Genomic DNA, 27,365 nt, shown 5'->3' on the forward strand with positions numbered 1-27,365 from the left:
CATCTTATCAGATTCAGAACAGCTACAGTAAGTATGCCATACTTGGATCAGAAATCTGGTAAATGGCAGGAATTACCAATGAACACATGATGTTGGTTAAAAACATTGTATATTGTACAAATAAGGAGATGTCCTGACCTATGTAGCATGCCCACAGTATATTGGAATAAAAGGCTAACCACTTACCTTCACATTACCATGTACATAGGAAAAAAAGCCTGAATTCACATTTCTATGACATGTCTTGCACTGGGAATGTTGCTATATCACCATTCTATTCCTCATGTAGGATGCCCACTCTGATTATACACCACAGTTTCCCAATGTACAGTCCTCACTTAACTATAAGGACACATCCTCACACCTCAGAGTAAGTGTAGCAAGTATGGCATTTAAATGTTCAGATTGAGATCACAACCTCACAGGAAATTTACATCTAGGTCACAAATCATGATTAATTGGCCAGTTTCTCACCTGTCAGACCCTATGTTGCACAGAGGGCTAGATGCAGTGGAATAGGAATTGACAGAGACCAAAGACCAAAGACCTGAACAACTTACCAACAGAATTTCTGGAGTATGGATCAGTAGGTGGTAAGGATGTCCCAACAGGTTATATATAGAGCAGTATAGTGGTACACATATGACACTGTCACATGTGCATCACCACATGCTTCAATACAATATGGTTAACACTGGTGAGTTTAATGCCCCTATAAACTAGAAGCTCCACACCTGTATGTCAAGGTTACAACTTATGCATCTAGGCGTACCTAGGGAACTATTTGCCTTTAGCACTTACCACATTGTCACTGCTTAAATACTCACACATCATACACTGAACTGGCAGAAGGATGTACATGTGTGTAGTCAGTACTTACCCCATTGTGGCTTCTGTGCTAACCTCAAATGCCCATCTAGCTCAGGATAGGCCACTGCCAATATCCAGGACCTTTGGGGGATCAACGTCCGATGGATACCCTTCCCTCGTTGGGAGGACATCCCCAGCTGGGCCTCTGCGATCTTCTGGGCCAGTGTCTCAGGTTTTCCCAATGCTTCCTACAGTGGGTGCCCCGCCGGCTGGGACCTCTAAGATGCACACTTGCTTCGTGATGGCACGACGGAGTCCCTTCTTTTGACGTCACAGGATGCATAGAAAAATGCTGTACTTATAATGTCATATGTTGTATCTGACATTATATGGAGATATGTGTGACTTCTATTTGAACATATCCATTATGTGTACATTGTCAAAGTCACCTGCAATCTATTTTTTTCCACATAGTTACACTGGAATGAGGAGAGGTAGACAACCTCAAGTGTACCGCCCACCAGTAGACCTGGACACCATGGAGGAAAGATACATAATAAAGATCTAGGTCCCTGAACAGGCATACAATCATGGATCTCTGTGATTAGTTGGAGCCAGATCTGATGCCCTCCATTCACAGTCCCAAGAGCAAACCTCCCATAGTACAAGCCATGTCAATACACTTCCTGGCCACTGGGTTACTGGGTTACAGCGGCCCTAACTGCAGGGATGTCTCAGCCCATGTTCAGTCTGATTTTGAAGAATGTACTGTGTGCATTGTTAAAACACCTGGACAGCTACATCAGGATTCCCCAACGTGCAGAGTTGGCCTATGTGAAGGCAGAGTTTTATGCTTTGGGACACATTCCACATGACGCTGTAGCCATAGATGGCACTTATGTAGCCTTGGTTCCCCCCAGTGCCAATGAACAGGTGTACAGGAACAGGAAAAACTAACACTCAATCAACGTCCAAATGGTGTGTTTGGCAGACCAATACATTTCAGAAGTCTGTGCAAAGTTTCCAGGATCAATTGAAGATTCCTTCATCATGCGAAACAGCAATATCCCACTGCTGATCACACGACTCTACACAGAGAGGGCCTGTCTGGTTGGTGAGTCGCATTTGACATGTGTGTTTGTAGAGTTTATCTTCTGCTATCACAAATGTCCATGTCCAAGATATATGTTTGTGTTGTTGTAACTATTCCTTACAGGGGAATCAGGCTACCCAAACCATCCTTGGATGTTGACACCAGTGAGGTACCCAACTATGCCAGGGGATGTCTGTTACAATGAGGCCCACAGAAGGACAAGGCATGTTGATAAGTAGACTTTTGGGCTTCTGAAGGCAAGATTTCGCTGTCTGGACATATCTGGAGGAGCCCAACAAGGTATGTCATTTAATTGTTGTGTGCTGCCTGCTCCACAACTTTACCCTGAGATATCAGATTCCATTAATACTAGATGAGTTGGAGCCAGCAGAACCTGTGGGTGGAAATGCAGAAAGCCAAGTGATGATGAGTGTGATGAAGATGAAGCTGGAAGCTTCAGGGCAGATCAAATCAATCAGTACTTCTACTGACTAAATGCACGTGATGACTCCTTAATATTGAGAGTTCATGTTTTATACTACAATTGATGGCTGGCACGTCACCTCCTATTTACCATCAACTGTGAGGTCTTAGTTTCTCCAATGTCAATGATTCAGATATGCATGTAGATTGTAAGTTGTAAGCAAAGTTACACTTGTCCAAATTATTTGTCAGAATTGATGTTTGTTTACAAATATGTCCTACCCCTTATTTCTGTCAGTCACAGATTTCCTGAGTTTCTGTTTGACTCCTCATTATTGGCAGATCGCAGACAGTGTCAGAGGCAGATGGGAATTGCAGGCAGACCTGAGGAGTGAACATGGATGAAACCAGGTACAGATTGGCATGAATTTGTGGAGTGTAAGTAATATGGCCAGACTGTCTGGAGGCTGGGGTGAAAGTATGTTTTCCCACCAAGGAGACCTGTTTGATAATAGAGGTGGTCAAATGGTGTCATGTGTATGTCCATATGTGTCTGACACATGTGAAAATGTTGCACCATAGCTTCTGTCATCATAATGGTTTCTGTTGTATGTGACCTACCTTGGACATAGCTGTCAGTGTGTTCCTACTTTGCAGACTAATGTGCATGTATCTGTGGACGGACATATGTGTAGGTAAGTGGCAAGCCTACAGCTGCGGGACCAATGTAAGTGAAAGATCCAAGGAGTGGGAACATCAGTACTGATCTCTGTCTGTGTCATAGGGAATGATTATTAGTAGGCTAAGGTATGTGTATGTGATAAGGCTTTCCCTGGTGATACAAAAAAACAATTTGTATGGCTCCAAGCTTGTAGGAAGAGTGATATTTCCCTAAATTTTGTATCCTGTGGGTTGGTAGTGTATGACAACTAAGGTGAAAATCTGATGTCACTAGCAGTATTACTCTATCTGCTGTTAGCAAATCTAAAAATAAATGTGTGGAGATGTCCATTATAGCTGTTTTTGCTTATATCAATGTTGCAATCCCAAAGTAATGAGTCTCCTTGTGATAAAGTAAACAGGTGATGTCCATAACAAAGGTTGTACAATACAGAGGGACATATTGTTAACAGAGTTGTCACACATGACAATAGTGTATGGTTGGTAAATGGCACTTACACATAACTTGTGTTTAAGGTGTATTTAATGAAGCGTCAAAACAATATGTGTGAATTGTAACAGAAATAACAGAAAGCAAACAGTGAATGGTTCAGTCATGGTGGCTGAAATCATTAGGGTAGCTGCTACACCATTTGGAAACACAAGTCCAGTGTACTTGTAACATAGGAAAAAAGATTTAGGTTTCAGAACAGTCAACAGGGTGTATCTATGGCACACAAGGGGAAACAATCAGGAGAGGTTCACTTCTGGAAGTGGAGTTGGCCTAGGCATCTGCTCCTACTCGATGTCTGGGTGGACATCTATATTTGCGGGTTGGGTGTCCTCTGCTACAGAGGGTGAGGTGTCTGAGGCTTGCTCTTCTCCTGGTAGGGCTTCCATTCCGCTAGCAGCCACAGATGTAGAAGGGCCAGGCGAGTCAGTACTAGGGAAAAAGGCCTGATGTTATTAGGCAGACCTACTCAGGGTAGTGTTGCTGTCCCTCAGTACCCCAGCAATGGAAGCCAAGATGGCACTCTGTGTCTCCCACTGCTGCATGACTTCCTGGTGTTTGTCCCTCTCCAGCTGTTGGGATTACCCCCACCATAGTGACTACGTGGCATATCATGCCTTGTAAATTGTGGTAGATTCCCAAGACTTGGAAGATGGATTCCTGGTCAGTATCGTCCCTTTTTGCCCATCCTCTGGTCCACACCATCCATTCCACATACCCTATCCCCACGTGCATGTGCACCTGGCACAATGTTCCCACTCCCAGTGGTGGCAGGAGGGTGACAAGAGGAAATTCAGGAACCTGTACTGGGGGGCACACAATGTTAGAAACAGTCCTTGGGACACAGTTTCAAGAGTGAATGGTTGCCTGTGATGTGGATGCAACTGGGCTGGGAGGTGTGGATGTGGGCAGGGTGAGGCTGACAGTTGTTGACTGACCAAGTGTCCCTCATGGGCCAGCTTGGTTGTCAGTGTCCAAACTTCTAGGAGTGCTGTCCTCCCTGGGGCCATCATCCAGAGGGGTAGTGGCAGTCTCTGCTATCCTCTCCATTGTGACAATGGCAAGGTTACCTGTGAGGGAAGTGGAACACAGTATTGCTGTAAGTGATAGAACAAGTGATGTTTCAGTTTAAGTATTAGTGAAATTGTGTGAGATGCGCACAGTGGATTAACATGATCTCCAGAAATGACAGTAACAGCTGCTGGCAACTCTAACTTAGTATAACATGAGACTCTGATATTTCCATACCATCCACCATGCTCAAAGATGTTAAACTATATTGGTAGTTATCAGACTGCTGATACCCTCTTATGTTGTCTGACTATTGACAAGGGTGTTAACCTTTGTTGCCTAGTGAAGTGTCTGGCATGATACATGGTACAAAAAGCTGCACAATGCACAATAGTGTCAGAGTACGGACACAGTATGTAGTAAGCCATTGACCTTGACCTCTAAGTGGATGTACTGCACATGCATTCACATTTCCCCCACAGGTAAGTCAATTCCATTCTATGCATTGTTTTTCTAAGGGCAGTTTGATGGGGCACTCAGCTGTATCTGTGTTTTGCTTGTAATGATTGTGGGAGTGGGTCATTGCATTGCTGTCATTGCCATATACTGTTTCACAGTGGAACATTCTTGATGGGTTACATTGGTAGTTATTTTCACATGCATGACTTCTCATATTTGGTGAATTGTTCAGGTTTTCATTATGGTGGAATACTGTCTTCTGGAGTTGTAGTGCCATCAGTGCCCAGTACTTCACATGCCATTCCAAAGGGCTGTTGAGCCAGGTTAGTTTAGTCGACATGTGGAATGCCAAAGAACAATATTGGGCATTTGGAGAGAGGGTTGGTGGGTGGTTTCTTTATTGAGGTGGGGTAAGGTGATGCGAGTACATGCAGGACAATACAATTGGGTGACATGGATGTTGTGGGGACTTACCGGACTCCACTCCCCCATGTACTCCTGTCAGGCCCTCTGGATGCAGGATGTTCAAGACCTTCTCCTCCCAAGATGTGAAAGTAAGGGGAGAAGGTGGTGATCCATCACCAGTCTTGAGGACTGCAAGTTGGTGCCTGGATGCCGCCTGATACCTTCCCCCTGAGGCCTTCCCACCTCTTCCTGAAGTCCTCCCTTGTGTGTGGATAGGTGCCTGTAGCATTGACCCTGTCAACTATTCTTTGCCACAAATCCATTTTCCTTGCTATTGATGTTTGCTGGATCTGTGCTCCGACTAGGTGTGGCCTACCCTGACAATTTTGTCCACCATGACCTGCAACTCATCATCAGTGAAACATGGGTGTTTTGTAGGGACATGATAGTGGTGGTAAAGACAGTGAAGTAGTATTAAAAAAGTTGAAGACTGTACGAGAAGTATCTGATGAGGTGTAGGTGCTGTGATGTGAGTAGGTGACGGTTGACATGTGTGAAAGTTAATTGTGTTTTGTGTATGCTGTGCAGGTGTGTGATGTATGCATTTAAAATGTGTACAGGTAGCAACAGTTGTTATAGAAAATCTGTGATGGTTATTTCTCCTCTGTGGCTATGTTTGGCATTCTGGTTGCAAAGGATTGTGGGTTGTGTAAAGGTGTGTTACATAGTGTTGAGTGTGTGGATGTGTGTCAGGTATAGGATATTCAAACTATCCAATGTGGTATTGTGTTCAGTGTGATGTGAGTTGAGACCATCACAGTTCGCACCGCCAATGGTTTTCTGCCATGGAAGAACTGCTGTTGTGATTTGTGATTTGTGGATCGTAACATGATGGGAGGAATTTTGTCAGGCTGGTGGTGCTGGTGGTGGGGCCACCTCTTTTCCGTCCTCCAGTGTCCTGATGGATTTGAATATTTGACTGTTTTTTGGTGGACTTCACGGTGTATCTCTTAAGACGGTGGTCAGATTATTGCCAATATGGTGGATTTTTGGTGGCCACAACTGCAGCGGTTGTCCTAAGAGACACCAAACTCGTAATGACCCCCTCAGTCTCTTTTTTGGAGCTTGATATCCTCAAGTGGAGCAATCCTGAAGTTGTATCCAATGAAGTCCTCTCAAAAACAAAAAATCAAGTTCTGTGTGGTGATGGTCAACTGAAATACCAGAGATCTTAAAAGTCAAAAAATGGGCCAACTTTTCAGTATTACTTGGGCAGTTCCTCTTGGTCTCTTCTAAGGCTCACAAGGACCTCACGCACAACATTTAAGGGTCTGGACTCACTCCAGAAAGCACCAATATGATGGAGCCCTAGTTGAGGTCCAGTTGGTTGGATGTTTACTCCAGGAAAATATTTCCTGCAGCTTGTTGTGTTCCTGTAGCCACTCTGGGCATCAGCCAATTAAGAGTTGGAGTCCACTTCTCTGCCTGGGCACAAGTGTGAGCAGGTCCAGCCCTTGTGGGTCTCAACTCATGTCACAGACAGAGCTAAAGTCTTCTTCTTTTCCTCCACAGGTTCAAGTGTATTCTGAGGAGCTGGGGTTGAGCTATCACTTTTGTATTATTCACTAGCTAATAGATGTTGTTTGCCTCCAGGCCACTTCCTAACAAATGAGAAAAAAGTTTCCGAGCTCAAACCTTTCTATTGTTGCAGCATATACTGCTTGCTTGTTGAAAAATGGGTTATTGGTAAGGGCAGGTAAGTACTTACACTTAGCAATAGGCTACTAACCTCCACTTAGGTCCAGTTAGGACTCAATAAATTAAACCCAGCTCAACACTTGGTAGCTTGGCAGCGAGCAACAAGGCTTAACTTAGGAGACATATGTGTAAAGGATTTAAAAATCACAAAACAGTAAATAAGTAAAACACAAAACATAATAAAAACCCAACACCAATGTATACAAATAGATTTTATGTTTCTCTTTAAAATGACACCAAAACTATTAAAATTGGATAAGGGGAACCGGAGATATGAATTTTAAAGAATTAATGTTTTTTGCACTTAGAAACAAATCATGTCAATCTGGTCATCAGGTCGCACCTCGACCGGGGCAAAGTCAAAGTTTGAGCCGACCGCAATGGAGCCCTGCTCGGCTACAGCTCACGGGAGGCCTCGGTCAAAAGTTTACCTTCAGACTTAGTAGTTTTCTTGAAGATTTCCTTCAGAGGGACCAAGGGGCCAGTCCAATCTGACCTCCTAGAACTCTTCCTCGGATATGTGTAGCGGTAGCCCTTGGTGGAGATTTTTACCTTCGGACTTAGTCATTTTTTCAAAATGAAAATCCTTCTACGGGGCAAACCTGAATCATGATCCGACGTCCCTGAAGCCCTCTTCATATACACTGCCTGGGAGGTCCTTGACAACTTCCTACATTCAAACTTAGTCACTTTTTCGGGGCAAACCTGCAAGTCAGGCAGGGTCACGCTTGAGGCAAGCCGGCTAGATTTTCGGCGGTGGCTCGGTCCTTTTATGGAGCTTTTTTCCAAAAGTTCTCCAAACTTTTGGATCTTCTTTCAGATGATCTTTTAAGATTCTATTGGTGTCCACAGCTGACCCCAAGGTTGCAGAATCTCTGAGATGCTCCTAGAGGGTGCGGACTACAACTCCCAGAATGCACCTGGCACAAACTCCAAAACAGCCACTGGTCAGTGGTTAGCTGGTCAGTTCATTCAGGGGTTGGTGCACTGGATTCTGGTTAGCAATTTATCACCTGCAGCAAACAGGGAGTCCCTCCTTGAACCAGTTGAAATGAGGCAAAGTCCTTCTTGTGTTGAAGCCCAAGTGTGCAGGTCAGGGGTCCAGCAGGGCAATCTGCTAGTTTTATCCTTGTTCCTGGGTGAAAAACAGGAGGGGGGGGCTGGTTCTCCAATCAGAAGCAGGGTCCTTCCCCCTGTGATGACTACTTCCTGGGAAGTGTGGCAAAAATCAATCCCAGGGTGCAACATTCCTCAAAAATCCATGATGGCTGAAACTGATTTTTGGAGGTTACATCTGGCTGATCCCACCTACTGGTGTGGCTAAAATTCTTAAACACACCCTTTTCCTGCCCTCTCCTAATCTAATCGGGGGGTACCTAATTGTCTGGGTTTGCAGGATGAGATGGAGGTGTTGGGTTGCTCCAATTGTCATTCCCTGCCTTTGAAGACCAGTTTGACACCCCCCCAACCTTCCTGCTTCCCCATCTGCTGAGGGAAGATCTCCTCCCCTAGGCGCATCTCTTTGTGTTGAGCCAAGCCACTTCACACCTCATCAAGGCAGCCTGGCCAGGCTTCCAGAGGCTGTTCAATCAGAGCAAAGCAGAAAAACACTGCAGGGTTGAAGTTGGCAACTTTTTAGGTTTTAGGTAATGTTTAAAACTCTCTACCTGAAAAAGTTATATTAAATCCAACAATTGTAAGTTGTGGGATTTAATATAACAATTCATTAGATAACGAACGTGTGGTATCTGTCACCTAAGGGGACTTCATAAATTAAAATAAAGTCTCCCCATACTGGCCTGTGGAGGCCATTCACTACAATGAGGGAAAACAAATCTGGCTATTTTAACTCACCAGGGATTATAAAACTAATTTTACAAGGTCCCTGCTTATAGTTACATGGCACCCATAGGGCACACCTTGGGGGTGACTTATATGTAAAAATAAGGTAGTTTAAGACTTTGGAACTACTTTTAATTCCAAAGTTGAATATACATGTAGCTTTAATTTAAGAGCAGCCAGCAAGACAGACCTGCCTTTAAAATGACACTGGGCACCTCAGCAGTGCACCTATGGGTGCACCACATATTCTGGGGTCCCTAAACCTACATGCCCTACCATATACTAGGGACTTATAGGTAGGTTGACTTAGCCAATTATAATTAGCCTAATTTATATACTGATTTTACACAGGCCCTGGGACTGGTTAGCAGTACCCAGGGCACCATTAGAGTCAGGAAAACACCAGGGGCAAAAATCAGGGGGCCTCTGTAATCAGCCCTGTTTTCTCACATTGCTTTACTGCAAACTATCCCCCAGTACACTATTCTTGATGACATTCAACATGGCAGATCCCTTCTGCCCATGGAGGAGGCTGGTGGCCCAGCCAGGGGGTTGTCTTAGGTTCTGAGCAGACCCCTCCTACTCAACCACACCAACCTGGTTATGGTATCAGCTCCCTCCACCACTGGGATGGCACCAAGATGACTATTGTTGGCACTGGGATCAAGGAACCACACTTCCCCTGAACAAAATTTACAGTTAACTATGAGTCAAAAGGCCTCTCCCTTGTCCTTTTAAAGTTAATTTAAAAACTGAACCCTCGTCGACTGACCTTCATGAGCTTGAATGAGTCTAAGACATAACAGCCAGATTTGCCTGTCAAAAGCCATTAACTATTGTCTCTGGTTTGGGACCAGTTTTCACACCTAATCAAGGAGAAAACATGGGGGGCATCCCAGGCAGGTTGGGTTAAATGGCCTTTTGGAGACCCAGGCAGAGAAAGTATCTCTTTTTAAAAGTTACTTTTCCAGGCTATTTATCAAAAATCCAACTTTATCATTGAATTGGACTTTTGATACATATTAAAACGGTGGTTCGAATTGAGTGCCTTATTCCAAGCAAAAGATATAGAATAACATTTTAATTGCACTTTAGTTTTTTCATAGACCAGCTAAAACCTTACATACTGAAAATAGTTGTGGGGGGCTACTCACTGTTGGAACATGCAAACATGAAATTCTTACATATTTCACTTTTACATAACAGCTACCTTACCTTGTGGATTACAAGGTATAATTAGGTATGATTTACTTAATATTTAAAAATAGAGGGCCAAATGTAGAAAGCTTTTTTCTGTTCGTTAACGGTCCAATTCACAGAATTGGGCCGGTTGCAGCCAGAAAAAAAACCATTTTTGAATGTACAATATATATTCTTCTTAACCTAATTGTCGGCAAAATCTGTTCTTAGGTCCGCAGGTGGCATTCAACATCTATGCTGTTGGTGTAATACCTACACCATATACCATTAGATTTACTGGAAAGTTAAATATACTGATCAGGGATTGGATAAATGTACTATGTTTTAGGGGTTAAAGTACGTACACAGGGTTCTGGACAGCATTACCCCAGTGTGTGGAGACCAAAAGCCAGCAATACCAGTTATCAAAAAAATGAGGGTGAGTAAGCAAAAAGAGGGTTTTTTTTCACACACCCCCTTTCTTTTTTTCTAACATGATCATGACGTGTGAGCAAGTACTTTTGAAAAATTCTAAATCAGTGTATATCGCAATCAGGATAAGTTGCCTTTGAAGCATACTACTTTTTGAGTATTGCCTTCGCACAACATGTAACTTTCTTTACTGTCCTCTCCTTCCATGGCTTAACCAGGAAATGTCCAGCAGGGAGTAGCTGTTGACATTTGGGAGCCCCAATCAGAGATTCTTCCTCAGTTATGGAACTATGGACTAAATCAGCTAAATTATTAATAAGAGTGGATATGGAAGAGTGGTGTGGAGTTATGAGGTCCTGTGGAGCTAGGGTGTTTGCCTAAAGGCTCTGGTGCTTAATGATTGTTGTTGTAGGGTCCCATGGCTTCATAGTGAAGAAGAAATGTTCTAACAGTCTATTTTGTGAATACTGAACATTGTATTCATATATGCCTTTTCTTAATAAATCAATTAATGTACTTTAATATCAAAGCATGATAGCATCAATGTAAAAGTTTTTGAATGTCATATTGCATAATAGCTAAAAGGTTTGTATCCTGTATTTGTTTTCTGTGATGACTCTCTGACAACATTGGTAGAAACTGTTTTTGTTGAGGAACTCATTATGTTGTGTTAGGCACATAGGAGGCATATGGCGATTTTAGGAGTTAGTATTGCAGGGGCACTGAATGCTAAAGCACGTAGGGCCAGGGAACATTCAACAGGTTATCATATTCTTGAGATATCTTCTTGGTGGGTGCCCCCTGCAATTGTGAAGCCCTTTAGAGTGTGTCACTGTATTTCCACCTGCCATTTTGTACATTTTTGTTAGTTTCTGTGTAATATTTAGTGCTGAGTGTAATAAAGTACCTTTACTTTAGAAATGAAAAGGCACTGACTGGACAGTGATTTATTACGTCTTGTTTGCTGCGTTGCTGAGTTCTGAGTTTCTAGTCCACAAGACCTCACCTCAGTAAGCCTGGGACTGCTCTCCCTTGCTAACATGAGAGTCAAGTGCCATAAAGGGGTACTTTGTTTCCTGTTTGGGGGTTCACAGCACGGGGTGCCATGACACCAGTGGTGAAAGAGCTATATGTTACAATTAAAGCCAGACCCCTCTGTTTACCTTGGGTGCCTTCAACCGGGATTCTTTTTTTTTTTTTTTTACAGTTTTCCCTTTTTTCTCTATATATAATGAGTAGCATGTATTGTGGGGCTTCAGGTCATGTGCGCATGATGGTTGCAGTGAAGTGGCAAAATAGCTGAAACATATTCTTTCTAACTTCAAGGACTTCTCCAATATTCTTCAAATTGTACTTTTAATAATATAGTTGGTCTATATTTTTCTAAAAAGGTTTTTGACAATAAGCTCTTTAAGTAGTGTAAACATGTATGCATGAAAATATTTGATGTAAAATGAACTATTGCAAAACCAATTTGCTCCAAATCTTTTTATGCTAATAGAGCCAATGATGAAAATTCGATTTACTCTGTTTTATGGAAAACTTTACAAAATGGTGTGAAAAACTAAAATGTGGCTGAAATATTCACATACCAATACACAATTGTAGGCAATGTGCCTGCAACAAAGTAGTCTTCCAAAGAAAGTTTAATATAATCCAAGCATTTTATAATGCTGCCTTTGGCTTTCCCATTCATAAGACATGGTAAGTTCCCTTCAATTTACAGCCTTAGGTGTCACTTTCAGCAAATTCATTTAAATTACTGCAGACATTTTCCCTACAGCTAAATCCAGTGCCAAGACAAGTGGTAGGTCTGATCTACAAGCTGTGAGGGTAACTTATGTGGCAGTGTATGAACTATCCAATCCACAACTATCGATTGACTAACACATTCTGCAATCATATTTGGGGTTATTTGTAGACAACATGGTCTAACAATTCATACTGTGGTGAAACCTATCACTTTGAAAAGCCACATTACATGATTAAGTAGTGTCCTGACAAACATGTATAGCCAAAATAGGTTATGGAAGATGGCAACTTCATCATATCCTTTACTCAGTGTTCTTTCTTCTTTCTAATATTTAAACCTACAGCACAAATTCAATAAACAAATGCTCCATGACTGTACCTAAATGGACCAACCCTTGTGGTGTGTCACAATTACATCAGAGACATTTTGGACACAATTCATGAAGCCATTAGTAAAAAAGTAAAAATCTGTTCTTGTAGAATTACTCCTATTTTGAATGTATTACTTTATTTTTTTTGGATGCATAAATAATTCCAGGAGCATTGTTGGAATCCTTGCCAGCTACATATTTTAAAGAGCACTCAAAAGTGCAAACTTTACGCATGAGGGATTTACAAAAGGTGGTCAAATGGTATAAATTATTTTTCACTTTGAGAAAAATGGTTTTCCGTATGTAAAACAATATCTTTCACACCCTCATTCTCACCCACTTTCTTTGATAGAAGCTAGTGTATATGGATCTACGTTGGTGTTCATCAGATTGTGGAGGATGACTCATCTACATTCCTGCATATTTTCTTGTACAGTATACCCGAATGCATAAAGCCCAGGATACTGGCTTTTTTATGTTGTAAGCGTTCTTTATGGGCATAAAGTTGCACAAATGCTGGTTCTGTTAACCAGAATGTAAAGTTTACAATTATATTCGTACCAGCACCAATGTCTTAGAAACAACCATGCCCCTCATGACATCGTTAATATTTGTTTGAGTACCCTAAGATGAATTCTCAATTACAAAACATCTTGTCCCATCATACTATCATGGTTCATACAACATGTGAGAGAACAATTTGAATATACAATACAATACAATCTCAAATGCATTCTAGAATGTACGAGTTAGAAGCCAGACTGTGTTATTTTTGTGGAACATTATGACACGTTAACAGCAGATATTTATTTGACTCCATATGGAGTCCTGGAGAATTAGTCAGACATTCTCGACATATTTTGATATCATTCCTCAAACTAAGAAAGTCTGTCCACCTTGGGCTGTATTATAAAAGTGTAGCAGGCATTTGTGCCCACTTTGCGTGCCCCTGGTGCACTTTGGTATTACAGAAGGGGTCACAAACGCTTGTGCAGCCCCTTCTGTAATACAGGTAGTGTTGGCACACATATAGCACCAGCGCTATAATTGGAGGGTGTTCCCTCATTTGCGTGGGGGTGTGGCACGTGCAAATGAGGGAAACATTTTGCCTATGTGGACGCAGAGGCAAACGTGTCTTTAAAATGCGCACTAAAAGTGCACCACAAAAAGATGGCACACTTACAGTGCTCCTTCCAAAAGCAAAAAGGGGGTCCCATGGACCTCCCCAGACATCCCCTTGTAGGTGGGATCACTCACTCACTGCACCCGCTTGCAAGGGAATCTCTAATCCACTTTAAAAATGCACAGATAAACATGGAGCAGCTTTTCCGTATTTGTCTTAAATGCGAGTTTGCGGCTGCCCAGGGGGCATCGCATTGAATATAATTCAGCACACTTTTCATGTTTCTGTGCCCCATGTTGTTTATTTGGTGAGGTCCAGTCCCTTAACTATTATTTTATTATCACAAGTCACTGGGTTTAAACCATATGAAAGTCTTCCTGGGATTTTCTACATAATTACTTTGATTCAAAATGAACAGCCTAGAGTTAAATATAGTAAGAAAGTGAACTGTTATTTAGAATGGATGATAGTCCACAACAGGTCATAAAGTCACTCTCCTGTTAGAGCTAGTCAAAGGTTTCAGTCATTTTAAATGGAGCTCAACCCCTGGCAACTATGGATATATCAGACAGAGATAACTCAAAAGAATGTGTAAAATATTTAGAAGTACCTAAATAATCAAAAAGCTAACAGACCCTTTGAGTATACCTGTTTGTCCTCGGTATACGTGAGAGCTTCTCCAGTTCTTCAGGGCTCCTCTCAAGTAACAGACAGCATGTCCTTTCCTCTTCTGATCTTCTGATAACCCAAATGTTTTCTGTGAATGGTGCTTGGGGATTCCAAATTTTTGCCTGGCACAAGGTAGATGGTTGGCGTGACTTCTGGGAACCCTCTAACCAATGAGGTAAATGTGCCCATGCACTGTCTTTTCCACTTTTCAATAGGCCCTATTTGCCTTACGGCTAACAAGCCCAAAAATGGAATGTGCAATAGGCAATTCCAAGATGGCGGAAGTCTTCAGACACACCAAAACATACTTTGAATTCAACATGGAAACAAAGGTTTGTCCTCTCAGTAATAGTAGCCAGATCTTTACAATATCCATAATTGATCAATGTTAATATATAGGGTTAAAATGGGAATGGGGATGATGATAAATAGCAGTATACTATGGGTGGTTATTCTTAAACTCCAGTGTGACTGTATCAATTCAAGGGCCAGAGTTGGACATCACTGAAGTGAATAATTGTCATGGATTAATGAGCATAGAATCTAACATTGTCTCCTTCACAGTAGTTTCAGCTGAGGATACACAGTACAGTGGAGGCATTAGAGCTACACAAACATGTTCACATACACACACACACACACACACACACCCACACCCACACAAACACACACAAGCAGTCGTACACTGATATATGCCAAGTTTTAAGGTACAACATGCCCTTAGAAATAATGTTCCCTGAAACTTTTGTGGGCTAGAGCAGTGGTACCATATTGTTCAAAACATTGCTACCAACATTGCATTTGTGTTGAACCTGGCCCTTTCTGCAGGGTTGGGCTCAAACATTTTGCTTTTTTCTCTCTACTTTATGATGATTTTTTTTTTTTTTTGGTCTTAGGACTCTACTAAGGACCCCGCCACCACCAAGACCAATCTCCACAACGGACTTCATGCAATCGCCAACTGGATGGAGTTAAGCCACCTCAAACTGTACTCGGATAAGACTGAGATCCTCATCCTCAGCTCCAACGATAAGCATGGGACGACTCCTGGTGGCCTGCCACACTAGGAGCCACTCCAACTCCCACCACCCACGCACGAAACCTCGGCTTCATACTGAACTCATCGCTCACCATGACCCAGCAAGTCAACACCATCTCATCCTCATGTTTCAATGCCCTCCGCATGCTTCACAAGACCTACAGATGGAACCTCATTGAAACCAGAAGAACGGTCACCCATGCCCTCATCAGCAGCAGACTGGACTACGGCAACGCACTCTACACGGGAACAACAGCCAAGCTCCAGAGGAAACGTCAGCGCATTCAGAACGCCTCTGCACGCCTCATCCTCAAACTCCCACACTACGAACAAATCTCAGCCCACCTCAGAGACCTTCACTGGCTCCCTGTCAACATGAGGATCATCTTCAAACTCCTGATCCATGCTCACAAGGCTCTCCATGACGCAGGCCCTGCCTACCTCAATGAGCGTCTCAGCTTCCACGTTCCTACTCACCAGCTCCACTCCGCCAACCTCGCCCTCGCCACCATCCCCCGCATCCACTGTACCACAACCGGCGGCAGATCCTTCTCCCACCTAGCTGCCAAAACCTGGACCTCCCTCCTCGTCACCCTACATCTGACCCAAGACCTCCTGAACTTCAGGAAATGACTCAAGACATGGCTATTCGAGCAGTAGCAACCCCCACCTCCCCCCCAGCGCCTTGGGACCCTAATGGGTGAGTTGAGCGTTTAACAAGTGATTGATTGATTGATTGACTCTGTGCACTTCACCACTGATAACCACTGCTAAAGTGCTTGTGCTCACTCCACTAAAACATGGTTAAAATGGCTTATACCCAATCTGTAATTTTTATTGTGACCTCTGTATGTCCTTTATAGAGTGGTATGCCATAAGTGCAGGGCCTGTAAATGAAATACTACTAGTGGGTCTGCAGCACATATTGTGCCACTCTACTAGGTTGCACCTTACAATTTGCCCTAGGTCTATCATTTCAGCCTGAATGCAGTTTTAAACTGCAATGCTGACTTGGCAAGAACACCTCCAAGACCTAATTTCCCCTTTTATTACATGTAGGTCACCTGTAAGCAATGCCCTAGTTTTTAAACTGCCATGATAATTTGACAAGAACACCTCATCAAGCCCTAAACTCCCCTTTTATTACTTGTAGATCATCTCTTAGTTAGGCCCTAGGTATCCTAGAGGGCAGAGTATTTTGCAATTGAAAGGTTGGACACGTACATTTACATTTTACATGTCCTGGTAGTGCAAAACTCATAAATTTGTTTTTCACTACTGTGAGGCCTGCCCCTCCAAAAGGATAAATTGGAGATTCCCGATTACATTTAATAAACTGTAATATCCAATTGGGGGCAAGTAGGTTGATTACAATTTTGAAAATGCCACTTTTAGAAAGTTGCCATTTTTCTGCCCTTAATCTTTTCATGTCTGTCTTGGGTCACATGACTGAGTATAACTGACAGACTGTGAATTCCTCCAAGACAGTCACACAATAGAGGAATTAGTGTGCTTTGATGGTCTATCTTCTGGCAGGATGAGTAGGTGGAGTTGAGCACAGTCCCACAGTCCCACTTGCAAGTGACAAAGGACCTATCACCTACACATTCTCACTGCAGCCAGCTTGGAGCCAGGGCAGATGAGTCAGGGAATCACAGCCACCATCTAGAAGGAGGGTACCAGGGTATAAAAAGAGGAGTTCAGACACAACCCTCCAGTACGCTCCTGGACCTGTGGGCTCTGCCAAGAAGAAAGACTGCTATGCTGCTGAATAGTCTGCCATTCTGCTGGACTGTTGCCCTGCTGTACTGCTGCTTGCTGAGCTGCTGCCCTACTGTACTCTTGCCTGGGATAGGGGAACTGGACCTGCAACTTCATCCTAAATCTGGGGCTACCAAAGTAACTCCAAGGGCTAGTGTGCTGGCTTCCTGATCTGACCCTCAGATATATGAAAGGCTCCCCAGCATCCTGCACCAGCCCCTACACCCAGCTGAAGGGTGTTCCTGACCCCAAGTAGTGTTCCTCAGATCCTAGACCCTTAATGTGTCCCTTAGAGAGCAGTATTGACGTTTTTGGGCTCTTCACAACTGCAAAATGGCCCATTTTCACCAAGACCTCAATGTCCACACCACCATTTAATGTGAAGCTCTGGCAGCTGCCTTTTTGCACATCAGCATCAACCACTTGCGGGGACCACCAACACAAAGCTCAAGCAATGCCTGTCCATTACGCCTGGCCTGCTCTCCGAGCTACCACAGCAGTCTCCACAGTGAACAGGACTCTTCACACTAATTAAGAAGGTTCTCTTTCAACAGAACAAATATGGTACTTTAGCCAACTTGCCCTTCAAGGTGGCTGTCCTGAACTTGTGACATTGACCCAGTCCAGCAAGGCCAGATAGCCACAGTTGGCACTTTACAGTTTTTGGCAATTTTTACTAAAGTCTTTAGAAATTCATAACTGTGGTTCTACTGATTTGTTTTTGTTGCTTTGGTGTCAAGTAATCTATTAAAATGTACTCTATTTTTCTAAATTTGTGTTGGGATTTTTCTTGCATTGTATTTTTGTCATAGTTTGACCCTTGTTCTAGGCAAGACTGCTGGTTTAAGGATGACAGTACTTATGTTTGTAGGTGACTATGCTAGTCCCACAACAACTCGCAACTGTCCTCCCAACCCTCTTGGCCCACAAGCAGCAGCTCACCAAAAACCCAAGCTGTAAAAGGTGTTTTGTGGAAACCTTTACGCATGGACTCAAAAGTGTGACATCTCAGGGAGTGTTGTGGTTACACAGAGATTACCCCTTTCTCACATAAACTCAATGTCTCAATCAAACACAGGCAATGAAGAAGATGCAGTAAAGTTTCAATAGGTTTTATTAGGCAAAACTGCAATCTGCGATAAGTTGCATGGGGTGCAATGATTAGGATAATGAACAGTGCAAGAAACAGAATGGTAAAGACAAGAGTCATTCATACAAAGACCCCCACCATCTTGCAATAACATGCAATGATATAAATTATGAGATATATCCTAATACCCTAGCATAGTGAGCCTAACCTCTAACCTATAAGAGAGCTAGGTATGATAAACCTAATCTGCCAATGCCATGTCCATGAGAAGAGCCCCTTAACACTTGTTACCTAGGAATGATGTCTCTAGCTCATACTGCGTAAGGAAACGAAGACTGGGCCAGCGTCAAGGCGATGTGCAGCATTGATTGCATCTGGTCGGAATCTCTCTGACTATCTGTTTAAGTGAGGAGTATTTATACAGATCTACTTGAACCCCTGACGTAGGTCTGTTCCCAAACAATAGATAACAAGACATGGTTGGGACAGTAATTTATATAAACAATTCCCTCAAAAACGTAAAGAGAGATAGTACCTAATGTGAACACCTACAGTTTGTTTATCTTTGTTGCTTGATATTGACACCTTAGCACAGTGGCACTGATAACACAAACTAAAACATGGGCATAACTAAAAACATGGCAGCCATCTTTAAAGATTAAATTAAATAAATGTGCTAAAACATAGCAAGCTAAGTATAGTAAAAGTCACTAGGTGACGGGGGCATGAGTCTGCAAGCCAAAGGCTAAGCTAACTCCTGTATCTCATTAAAACAAACTAGGATTCATGCCATTTTCACTTTATTAATATGTGTGTGCTGCATAGATACTGTGCATATTGCCTCTAAGTTATACCTGACTGCTTTTTGTGCCAAGCTACCCAGGGTAAAGCACAGATTAATTTAGTTACATATTGTGGTTTACTCTGCAAGGGATTGTGTCTGTTGCTGACCAGTGCTCAAAACTCAGTCAACAGCCCAATTTCTCACAATTTCTTTGCCAAAAATACTGCTCTTGTGTCATTTCTTTGCTGCATGTTGATTTTAAAATAAAGCTAGCCTTTTCTAGGCAAACATTAAAGGTCACAACTAATTTACATTTAGATTAGGTTACTAAAGTTACACTTATTGTATTAATTATACTAAATCAGAATGGCAACTGTGCATAACAAATGTCTTTACAGTACTTTGTAGGTATGCTGAACAGATAAAAAGTAAGACTACTTACCTTTCTTCGATGTGATGGCACAATAAAAAATGTTTCTATGTTATGCTTCTTCAAGAAACTGTTCCGTTCATGGCCATAGCCTGGCTCAACCTCATAGTCCCCATTTAGGCACTCTAAAGTGGTCTTTGTGATATGAACCTTCCTGGGGAAAAAAATCAATGGATCACAATGAAGCTGTAACAAGGAAGTGTTATATAAAATGATTCGCTAGTGGAGGTAGCTTGTCTTTTCAACATCAGGCTCAATTGTTTAAAAGCTTTATGGTATTACACAATCTCACTAGAAGTGTGTGGAATTCCGATAATTCCAATTCCACTAGCAAGTGTTTTTGAAGGTAAAAAACGTTGCAACTCTTTGCTCCTTTGAAGTGCAAGTATGACAGGTAACAGCGCTGCCCTCCCATCAGGTGATAGTAACGATGGCCCATCCTGCTAAGATCTAGTCACCCTTTGTGATAGTGTCTGGGAATAATGCACAAAGGCTAATTGCCTACTACACCTAGTCTTGTGAACCAGGATACAAGCTGCAGGAACCAAACTGTTGTGATAAAAAGACTAACTTTCTAAAAGCTGCATTTTCAGAGTTATGACTTCAAATCTGACTTTACCATTTGGCTTTAAATTGCAATTCATTAGAGACATTTGTACTTGTTCCTAATCAAAGGTTAGCATGTAATAAATGCAGTAAGGTAAGCCAATGTTTTCATATGGGAGAGATAGGCCCTACAGTAGTTAAAAATGAATTTAGGATGTTTACTATCAGGACATATAAACCTTAAAAAATCATGCAGTAATTTTTAAATACAATGCACCACACCCTATGGGCTGTTTAGGGCCTACCCTAGGGGTGACCTATATGTATTTAAAAGGAAAGTTTATCCCACAGAAAAAGGTTTATTTTGCCAGGTCAAAATGTGAGATTAAAACTGCACACATGTATCAACTGCAAACCTCAGACATATTTATAAAGGCTACTTATGTGGGTGTCACAAAAGTGCTGCATGCCCACTAGTAGCAGTTACTTTACAAGCCCTGGGTACAGTGGTAATTATAATTGTAATTCAATTTGTATAGCACTCACTACCCCTGATGGGGCATTGAAGTACTTTACGTTAGGTAGCACTCTGCTCTGTTATGGAAACTAAGTTTAGAGATTAGTCCAGTATTGTTGGTTATTCCTGGCTATTGAGATTAGTTTTGTGCATTTAAGTGCATTTAAGATAACCATTCCATGCATTCATGCCAGTTTCTTGGTGGCAGATTAAAAAACAAGTTAGTTGTGATGATTAGTGAGGTATATGAGCTCATGCAGATATTTGGTGGGAATACTAGATGAGCTGGAGGAGACAAGGCTTTGTTAGGTTGCAGGGATGTGAGTTTCAGAGGAGGAGAGGTTGTAGTATTGTAAATGAGTTGTGGGCAGTTTGCACAAATGCAATTATAGAAATTAAGGCAAACATGTTGCTTTCAGTGAGATGAGGCATTCACAGGGTGGTGGGAAAGGTAAGAAAAAGCATAAAGGAGAGACAAACAATGTTTGAAAATTATTTAGATAGACATTGAAAATGCTAGAGTGGATGTTTCCTGATATTCATCCTTCAGATTGGCTCAAAGTGTTAATTACAGTTGCCTAATGGGTTATGTTTATTTAATACACCCCGATTTTCGGCTCTGTGGACTTTTTACTGAGAATGAGTTTCACTACATATGTCTCATATAAGGCCCCTGCAACAAAGCTGGGGTAAGGGGTACTTGTCTCATTACAGATGAACACGTGCACATGCCTGTACACTTATGTGCAGGATGCATGCATGAGACTACCATATGGTACAGCCCAGTAACTGCTTCACCCCATAGGAGTGGCAGTATCCCTGCTAATGTGACCAGGTCACCACAGAACAAACTCCTTGCCCACATGGAATGGGTAGGGTAGAAGCGCTCTGCCGGCTACTGTGCTGTCAACAAGGAGTGCTGGCTCATGAGGGAGCTGGCTGAGGCAGCCGGGGTGGGCTCCCTGAGCTGCCTCCACAAAAGCAGAACACAAGGAGTGTCCAGGTAGAACTGGGCACCACAACAGAAATTAAAAATGGAAACAGCAACAAAAAGCTTTGCTGCTATCCCTGGCAAAGTGAGAGAGTTGCCACTAAAATATTCACTGCTTCTCTAGCTGGAGCAGCCCATCATGCCTCAGTAGATGTTTATTATCATATGTTTCTTGGTAAGTGATGGTCCCAACGTTAAAAAGAAAAGGTGGGAGGGCTAAAGGAGTGCAGTAGTCCCTCTCCAAAAGGGTACTTTTACTGACCCTACGTTTACAGGGTCAAGGAATCTGTGACCCCACCAAGATTTTCATTAGGTTTTTTAAGCATTGCCAAGGATGGCGTTTTTGTTATGTATCTGGTAATAGGGCACCCTCTAAGGGATCGCTCTATAGTTGCATTTTATGTGGCTGAAAGTGTTTAAAGACACATGGATTGCAGCACCATGTAGGAGGCTGGTTTTATTACTCCATTTTTGTGGCTTGAAAGCATATAAAAAATGCACAACCACAATATGGTTTATTGACATTAATAATTGCATTTACATCTGTTTATTATTAAATATTGCATTTGTGCAAAAATTATGGTGTTTTTAACATGTGGTTAGTTGTTGTTGCACTATGGTGAATGCTTAATAAAGCCAATAGGAGGTTTTTTTGTAAATATAGTGATTTCCTGTCTGGTATGATAAGGGTATACTGTGATTGTGGCAGTCACAAGCCTTCAGTGGTCCAATTTGTTTGCATGATGTGATGTAAGGAATAGTCCTGATTTATGTAGGTTTTTGAAAATTAATGCATAGTATTTAGTCATGTGTATGATAAATCTACTTTTCCTTCTTCTAAAGGAAAAGCACCGACAGAACAATCATTTTTTGAATGGTATTGTTGTGTGCCAGTGAATAGTGATTAGTAGCTAACACCACATTCTTTGAGTGGGCCTTGGACATCTCTGCTTCTCTACCCTGAGAGAGTCAAGCACTACAATGTGGTGCTTGGCTCATAGTAAGTGGAAATTGTGGACCTATTTCTTGCACATGCCTCACAACCTGCATAACTAATCACCCAATTTCTCACAATCACACAAGCAAAGAAGGATACATTTGGATGTGTTTTTGTTTGGCATGGCACAGGATGAAGGAGGAGTACAGCTTCTTCGGGAAGCAGAAGTGTATTGCCTGCTTTTCTGTGGCTGATCCAGACACTGTCAGGAAGGTGACTGGCCTGTTTAGAATTTAATGAAGACTTTAATTGATAAGAAGGGGGCCAGCTGTCCAGACTTCCCCAAGCACTGCCCTTGGCAGGTAGTAGGGGTGAGGGTGGAGTTGCAGATTATTTTGTGCAAGGTGAAGTAGCCGTTTGGGTGGGCAGAGAAGTTTGTCTTCTTTGAGCACACTTAGACTGATGACAGAATACACACACCTCTTTGTGCCTCTGTTGTGGATGCTCCAGGCTAGAGACTAAGCTGCTATGAGAGTTATCTCTACACAAAGTCAGTTTCTGGAAGAGCAACCTGGAAAGGACATTTGAAAGGAGGACTGCCCCAAACCTTGCCTGAAGCATGAGACAGAGGATGCACTTAGCATGTGAGTCAAAAATGATAAGATGATTTAGTTGATACAGAGTTTTGTACACATTTCAGATGAGGGTGTGCTTTCTAGTGTCTACATCATGTAGCTATGACATTTCACTTTCAGATGCACCTGACAGTATGAATCATTTGGGTGTTTTGATTCCCTTACTTGTTTTGAAAGACCCATAAGGTAAGTAAAAACTGAAAGTTTTGCATGCAGAAATCTGAACAGTGGGATTGTAACTCATAAAGTATAGAAAATCACAAGGTGCTGTTTGAATTTCAAGGTCAGAGTGAAAAAGGGAAAGGGTCTGAGTCAAAAGTAGTGAACAGTGCTGTACAGGGCCACTTATCTGAAAAGACCAGATGTGTTTCAGGGTAGAACTTCAAGACACAAAGATTTCCCATGCAATGCATTAGCAGTACCTACACGTCCACTGCTATCCAGGTTCCAGAAATGTGTACAGGCTCATTTAAAGAGGTTTATATGGATTTAGGATTTAAACTGTATCATTAGTACGTGCAAAATGCCCCTTTTTCCTAACTGATGAATACAGGTAGAGAGGCCTGGTTGGTTTCTATTCACACCATATTGACAAATTTAGGGAAATTAAGCAACATGTGGTTATATCATTTGACCGGGTGCCACAAAATTTGCTGAGAATGATGAAAAAAAAATAAAGGTAAAGAGGTGCATGTTGCTGTTTTGTGCCTCGCAGAAGCACTCCTATATTATAGTGAGCCTATGCTGCCATGAGCTTGCACCTCAGTCTGCAGAGACCCACACTGGGTGTGAAGCAGGGATTCCGTTTTCTTCAGCAGCTAGCATTACTCAGATCATATGGTAGGTGTGTGTGTCGTTAGCTCATTCCTATTAGGGGTGGCCAGAACTCACTCCATTGCATTGCCTAAAAACTCCATGACATTCTACAGAGTTCTGTGAGCAGGCGAAAATCGGTATGTCGCACAGTTTTTCATTGCCAGGAGCTTGTTCCATGCTGGAAAATCAGACTGAACAGCACAACGTGGCGTGACAGAGGGTGCTGCTGCTAAAGTTGGTTTTACTACCGCTCAAGTAGATTTTCTACTCGAGTGGCAGCTTTCCCAATGCAAACGGTTGTGACATCCCTCAATCTGAAAATCTGTGTGTGTGGCCTCCTAGCACATGAAAAACATGAAAATCATGCTGGGGATGCAAATTTTCAGTCAGGCTTGACAACTTACAGCTGCCGAGACATGCTTGAGAAAAAAAACTTCACCATGTGGTGTTCATTGGAATTTGGCTAGAACTCTGCATTATATGCATAACGTGGAGTGGGAAAACTCTGAGAACTCTGCTGGCAGACCGGGGTTTATTGCCCAGCCTCCAACAGCCAATTCCTACCTTTGGCTGTTGGAGGCACTTGTATAGTATATATTCAGCACCCCTTTATGTAAGCTTGTGAATTATAGCCTTATCATGGAATCCTGTTTGCCACTTTACTAGGGACATATAAGTAAATTAAATGTGCCAATCGGGTGTAAGCACATTTTACTATGTTTAGAGGAGAGAGCACAAGCACTGTAGGACTAGTTAGCTGTGGTTAAGTGCACAGGGGACTAAACGACAACAAAAACAGGCTCAGACAACAGGAAGGATGTGTCTGGAGAGGAAGGGGAGATAGGGGGAATCTGTGGAGGGGGAGGGGGGCAGGGAAGGCCCCTATCAGTGACAGGGAAGGGATTGCCTGTCACTGATAGTGCCTACCACCATGGTTTTCGTGGTGGTAAGGTTGCCACGAAAACCATGGTAGTAGGCGGAGTCACAATCCCGCAGGTGGGCAAGTGACGGCCGCTGGGTTGGAGAGTGAAGTCTCCAGCCTGGTGGTTGTTAGCACTGTAGCGGGCGGTGTGGTACATTGGGTGTTTGGCTTGAGCCAAACTGCCAATGTCTTAATATGGAGAAAAGTACCGCCAGCCTGTTGGCAGTACTTTCCTCCATATTAGCACAGTCCGCCGGAGTCATAATGACCCCCTAAATTTAAAAAGGTTCTAATTATCTGCACTCAACATTAATGGTTTCGTACATACAAAATATATAAGTTAAACCCCCACATATATGAATTAATGGGCATCTATAAAATCACAAATTACTCTCATTGCTATACTTAAGACCATTCCTAAACTACTGGCTAGTCAGGCTATTGCTTTAACTTACCTAAACTATGGCAACTCCTGTCTCTCAAGCTAACAGGCTCCTCATTAACACACACAAAAATGATCCTGCTCTCAGTGGCCAGGATAATATCTGGAAACATATAGTATTATCACAAATCATCAATATTGAAAGATTTTTAATGGCTTACTCCAAAATCTGAAACAGAATACAAGTTTTCTCTATCAGATAAATCAATACCAGATTATTTAGAAACCTCTCTCAAATATTCGAATGGCATCAAGAACTTAAGTAGTGTCAATAAACGTAGGGCCCAATTTATATGTCGGCAATCTGTTGCAATTATCAACTCACCAGATTTAAAAGCATATAAACCTTTGGTGCAACTGTGATAGAGGCTACTCTGTGTCTGCCATGGTTAGATCCTTCTAATAGCCTGCTGGTGTAAGGGCCTTTGAAGTTGACCTGAATGTACCTCCAGCTAACCCTGGCAATGAGGGGCAGTAAAAACTGCAAAATGCCCTCTCACCATGGGAGATATCTTTTTTTTTTATTTCAAGAATAAAATCATTATCTGGGAGTTTGGTTTTTAAAATAAAAAAAACTGTAACCTTGTTTATAGCTCTGTTATGTTTCAAGGGATTAAGTTACAATACATTGATAGGAACCACCTTGACAGCGGCTCCTGTTAAAGCTTTAAATATCGAACGGACATTTATAAATTTCGCAGTCAGGACCACTACTAGGGCATCAGAGTACTTCATCATCCTGCTGGTGGGTGGCCCGACTGCCAGTATTTAGACTCTTTGGGTCTCATTAGGAGTTCAGCAGACTGTTTTCACTGTCTGACAGACTTCTGATGGGGAAGTTGCCACCACACTGGCTACCTCCCCACTGGACCCATTAAGAGTCTCCCGATAGGCTTGAAACCTAGGTTTCAGCCTGCCAGCCAAGTGGGAAACAGGCTACAGCATTGTCTCCAGCATATAATCGAGCCGGCGGCAATGCTTTAGCCAGCAGGGTACACCAGCACCCTTGCAGTGTTTACTCTCTGCAAAGAAGACAATGAACATTGCAAAGGTGCTGGGCAAGGGGGCCCTGCAATGCCCACACCAAGTGCGAAGTGCCTGGGCAGTGCAGGGGCCCCCTGTGTTTGTTACCACCATGAAAAGGCTGGCGGAGAACAATGTCAAAATCTGCAGTTCAGCACTGCATGCAGTGCTGTCATGGCGGATTAGGATCTTTGCCACCTCCAGACCACCGGGATCTAAGATCCTGGTGGAGTTGGTGGTTCCCTGGTGGTTATGTGGCAGTCGGCATAGGCGGAAGTCCAGACTGCCACAGCGAGTGTGGTGGTCATAAAGCCACTACACTCATAATGAGGCCCTTAGTCTGGACTCCAACATGTTCTCTCTTGAAAAGGTTCTGCAAAGTCCTTCTCCGGTACAAATCACTTCACTGTGGTCTTAATACCTGTTGATTTGAGTTGCTGTACAAAACTCCTACAATTTCTCAAAATACAAACAATTTACTTGTTCAAACTGTTCCTCAGTTAATATCATTAGTTAAACACCTGATTATTTAGGGGGTCATTTTGACCACGGCGGTCTTTTTTAAAGACCGCTGAGGGACCGTCGTGCGGAAGACCGCCAGTGCAGGCGGTTTGCCGCTCAGCCTATTATGACCGTTGGCAGCTATCCGTCCCTTTACGGACGGAGAGCTGCCAACAGCCATACTGGCGGGAGGCGGGGAAGTGGAGGTTGCTCCACCTCCACCGCCACTCCAACAGAACAACGCCCAGCGAATCACGTCCTGTGATTCGCTGTGGTGGTGTTCTGTTGGGGGTGTGGTGTCGGTGGAGCAGCCCCCATGGCTCCCGTCCCCTCCCGGAGGATCGACGGACCAGGTAAGTCGATCGTCCGTTAGGGGAGGGGGTGGAGGGTGTTGTGTGTTGTGTGCGTGCATGGGTGTGTGCATCTGAGTATG

General features: G+C 42.8%; 1 protein-coding gene across 1 annotated transcript in view; it reads right to left on the minus strand.

Moving 5' to 3' along the window:
* The window catches only part of ADCY1 (adenylate cyclase 1), a 1,375,168-nt gene that overhangs the window by 485,376 nt on the left and 862,427 nt on the right, over positions 1–27,365 (minus strand). The window contains exon 7 of the mRNA XM_069216207.1: positions 19,615–19,756. Within this exon, the coding sequence (XP_069072308.1) occupies positions 19,615–19,756 (142 nt within the window). The remainder of the gene's footprint in view (positions 1–19,614; positions 19,757–27,365) is intronic.

Source organism: Pleurodeles waltl, chromosome 2_1 (genome assembly GCF_031143425.1).
Source record: "Pleurodeles waltl isolate 20211129_DDA chromosome 2_1, aPleWal1.hap1.20221129, whole genome shotgun sequence".
NCBI lineage: Eukaryota > Metazoa > Chordata > Amphibia > Caudata > Salamandridae > Pleurodeles > Pleurodeles waltl.